Source organism: Trichomycterus rosablanca, chromosome 1, assembly GCF_030014385.1.
Source record: "Trichomycterus rosablanca isolate fTriRos1 chromosome 1, fTriRos1.hap1, whole genome shotgun sequence".
NCBI classification, from domain to species: Eukaryota; Metazoa; Chordata; class Actinopteri; order Siluriformes; family Trichomycteridae; genus Trichomycterus; species Trichomycterus rosablanca.
The window spans coordinates 8,101,842-8,106,075 of NC_085988.1; the positions used below are offsets into that span (position 1 = coordinate 8,101,842).

General features: G+C 44.1%; 1 protein-coding gene across 1 annotated transcript; it reads right to left on the reverse strand.

Moving 5' to 3' along the window:
- Positions 1–433: 433 nt before the first annotated feature.
- Positions 434–4,013, reverse strand: LOC134318459 (transcription termination factor 1, mitochondrial). Its single transcript, XM_062999413.1, has 2 exons — positions 3,684–4,013; positions 434–1,879 (listed from the first exon to the last, which is right to left on the reverse strand). The coding sequence occupies exon 2, from the start codon at positions 1,851–1,853 to the stop codon at positions 675–677; it is 1,179 nt and encodes a 392-aa protein (XP_062855483.1). The 5' UTR covers positions 1,854–1,879; positions 3,684–4,013; the 3' UTR covers positions 434–674.
- Between the last annotated feature and the right edge of the window lie 221 nt (positions 4,014–4,234).

Consider the following 4,234-nt stretch of genomic DNA (forward strand, 5'->3'; position numbering starts at 1 on the left):
CTGGCAGGCAACAAGCTGCCTGGAAATTCCTGATAGAGCATCATAAACCAGTGACGTCACACCTAAAGGATGCCCGTTGCGGGTTTTGACCAGTGGCTATAGATAGCAATGTTGGTATCCCTTTCTCCTGGAAAAAAATTGGAACCAAGATCCAAAAGAGAGCATGAGCTGGCCGGATTCACTGAGGTGTAGCGAGGCAGTGTGAGAGGTGCATCAGGAGGCTCTACACCGCTAGTTTGGAACTATTATACAATAAATTAGTTCACTACTGACTCTCACGTTTTGAAACATGGGATACTCACAGGACCAAAACAAATTGCTTTTAGCCTTGAACACTAAGCTATGCTTCAAGCATGATCATTCTCACCTGGACCAGGCGTCCTTTTTATTTCAGTCAAACAGGAGCCACACCTTTAATTAATGAGACAACAAGTAGTTAGAACATTGTCTTTATTGGTCATATATACATATACTGGTGTACAGTACGATTAAATTATTTTCTTTTACATATCCCAGCTTGTTTGGCGCCCCTGGAGTCCAGAGGGTTAAGGGCCTTTAATCATGTGGAATCAGACACGGCTTAATTATAGATGGAATGAAAACCTGGGACCACCGTGACTCTTTGCAACCTTCCACCAAGGTTCGTCTCAGAGGCATCGATAGCTCGTTCGTATTTAATAAAGTTCTTGGTTGCCAGTCTTTAAGACTCCAAGCTCTCGCAGTTTCTCCAGTTTGGCTTGGAATCGTTTGTTACTCAGGTCCAAAACGGCGATTCCGTTCAGCTCGAAGTCGTAACCGAGCTGGTGCAGGTCCTGGAGTCTCTGTTTCAACGTGGCGACGCTGTAGTCCAGCACTCTGGGTTTCTCTACGACGCGCCTCACGTCGATGCCGCCTTCGATCAGACAGTCCAGCTTCTGATTCAGCGTTTCGGACGAGACGAAGAGCACCAGGGCGTAGTTCAGAACCATGGTCTTCGCGTCGGCCTGGCCGCGGCCCAGCGAGCTCATCTTCTGCTGCAGGTTCCGGAAGTTGGTCTTCAGGCTCTCGTGCGACAGGTCCAGGATTTTGGCTCCGTGAGTCTGCATGAGAGCCAGGGCTTCGTCGTCACCGAGCTCCAAGGCGCTCAGGAGGAACTCGATGTTGGACCTCACTCGCTTCGTGCTCCGGATCAGGATGTAAACGTTCCTGGAGATGATGGTGCGGGCGAAGTTTTCGCCGTCTTCTCCGCCCAGGCTGGTGCACACGTTCTCCAGAAGTTCCACCATCATCTGGTTCAGCTCCAGGGTATTGGAGAAGATCCTGGGCGCCATCGTCAGGAGGCGATGCAGCGCCTTGGGCGTGATCCCCAGCGAGCTCATGTAGCGGATGTTCTTCTCCAGATTTTCATTATCGCTGGAGCGAAAGAACGACTCCGGGGAGCGGTGCAAAATCTGAACCACCTCGGTGTCGCTGTTGAAGATGCTGCGCCACAGACGCCAGCGTTCCTCCAGGTGCTCCTCGGTCCGTGTTATGGCGCGCGGGAAACGGGAGATGATGCTGGCTATGACGTCCCGGCTGGCGCCTTTCCTGCCCAGGAAGTCCACCAGCCCGCGCTCGTTGGTCTGGATCTTACGGAAGACTCCAGGCTGACGTCGCTGCGCCATCTGTACGTCCACGCCCAGCACGCTCAGGTTCTCCAGCAGAGACGTGTTCTCGTAACCGGTCACGGGTGGGTCGGTTTTATCATCGCTCGAGTCCGGTTTGGCTTCATAGTCGTCCGCTTTTGTCGTGTCGAAGTGTTTGCACGCGGTAAGAGGCCGTAATAATCGGCTCGAGTGAGGCCTGAGCGATAATAAAATCTGCAGCAAAGCCATTTTTCACCACAGAGTCACAACAGAGTCTGAAAAAACACATAAAACATTTATATTAAGATTTATAGATGGGAATTTGAAGTGGAAATGAGAAAGTTAAGGTCAGACACACAGACAGAAGACTAGACAGAAAGAAAGAAAGATAAATAAATGGACAGTTTGACAGCACAGACAGCACAAAGACAAAAAATGTATGAATAATGAATCCACACCCACTGTAGACACTTTGGAATAAGGACCGGGGTTGACATGGGCACTCAGACACGGGGTAGTGCGTCTGTCAGTTGTTTTTTGAGGAATAAGGGCTCAGTTCTGGTCTTGGATGACCCCACAGTATCACATTTACAATAAATTACATATTATTCGCTTTTAACTTTGTCACTGCAGTTTGTTGAAGGTCCTTTTCTCCTCCATCAAGCTCCATAAGGAGGTTTGCAGAGTAGCTCCATTAATCACTTTTAGGATGCATTGGGACATCAATTGTGAGCCAGTACATTTGAAGACAGCAGTTCAAAACTAGTTGTCTGTTCTAATAAGTAAACTCCATATTACCCAAAGCTCAGAAAACAAAAGTCGATTGTTCTGTACAAGAACATGGAGCAGTGGTCTCTCTGACAACGTTGGGTAGAAAAACTGAAGTCACCTCATGCTATAACTAGGGTGTCCATTTTTAGGGAGGAAGGACCAGTTTTTCATCTGCCCATCTGCAGTCCAGCGTAATGCCTGGATGGACACGTATTTGTCCTCCTTTGGACAAGCGGACGCTTGTAACGATCATAATTTATTTGCCTCTCATTGGCTTACCAATATTTAAAGAAACAACTCGTATTTCATCAGTTTAAAGCCACTATTTTTTTAGGAGGACGTCCACCACTTTATTGCAGAACGTCCAGCCCTGAAATGCTCATTAATGACTAAGTTTTAATAACCGCTCACGCTGTCGACATGTCAAAACCAAAAACAGCGTCCAGCTCCGAGTGGTCGCTCAGCACCCGACTCATTCGGAAGATTCAGGAAAGATTAATTTTATTCTTCTTGTACTAAAGTATCACAAGTCGACTCTAGACGTGGTGAGCAGAACCTTCATTAACGTGCTGATTTTATACTTCGTTTAATTTCATCACAATTAAATCAATTAAGGTTTTAATTTCGTTGAATGTGCTGTAGACACGATCCTGACTCTCCACTGTCGCACCCTTCTTTTTGAGGTCTGATGTCCTCCTTTTTGGGGTTATGGAAGTGGTCACCCTAGCTGTAACCATAAAAGAAAATATTCAATTAGAACCCGATTGTCCACAGTCAGGCGCGCAGGAAAGTAGCACCTACTTTAAAACGTATATAAACTAGTTTCATTTTGCGAGAAAGGAAAGTTTTGTGGCTGGATAAAAGAAATATTGAGTTATTTAGTCACGATGATTAAAGGCATGTTAGGAGGGGAGAGGTGAGGCAGTCAAACCTGACTCTGTACCTACTCTGAAGCGTGGTGGTGGTAGTACGCTGGGGCTGTTTCACTGCCAGTGGAGGCGATACATATCAGAAAGTGGACAGAACAACGAAGGAGGAAGATTACCTCGTTTTTAAATATACTGTACGCAGACTGCTGTATTATAACTTTGACTTCGGCTGTATTTATGGCTTTCCATTAAATTTTTGTTACTAAGTGGTGAATTTGTGTCCTTATAAACCACTTCTTTCAGTCAACACAAGTACATTCTGTCATTAAACTAGATGCTAATTTATTCTATATAAAAAACAATAGTGATATTTTAATATGAGTAAAGATTTAAAATAAGACGAACCATAAAAAAACCTGTTTTATATGTTTATACTTACCATAATAACACATGTACTTTATGGGCAAGGCTGCATTCCAAATAACTCCTTCACCGACTTAAAGTCCACTAGATAGGGTGCAAACGTCATTACGCAACACTGAGTCTACGTAGGTTGCTTAACGCAATTTGTAACTCTGCCGAAATCATGACTCACTTGCCGTTCAGCTGACTAGCTAATTCGAAATAAACAACCCTAAAAACTAAAAATCAATCAATTCATTGGATTTTATACGGACGGATTAATAGCTGTTCGTTTATAAAACAAAATCATAAAACACTTCATGTTCACTATAAACGTTTCTGACTGGTATAAGAGGTTAGCATCGAGTAGTAATGCTAGCTAAGCTAACAGAGGCAGTTCCTTGAGCTCAGTCCCAAATATCCACTCGTTCCCTACATAGGTGCACTTCATTTCGTTTAAAATATCGAATTCTACATGTTATACAGTAAACTTTATTATGATAAATGCTTTAAACTTATATGAATATTAATATGATTTAACTTTTGCATATTTAAGGTAAATTGCCGTATTTTGTTTTATTTTATTTT

Bases quoted from the DNA above. Each gene is read 5' to 3' on its own strand.
- LOC134318459 (XM_062999413.1), bottom strand. From the start codon at position 1,853: ATGGCTTTGCTGCAGATTTTATTATCGCTCAGGCCTCACTCGAGCCGA.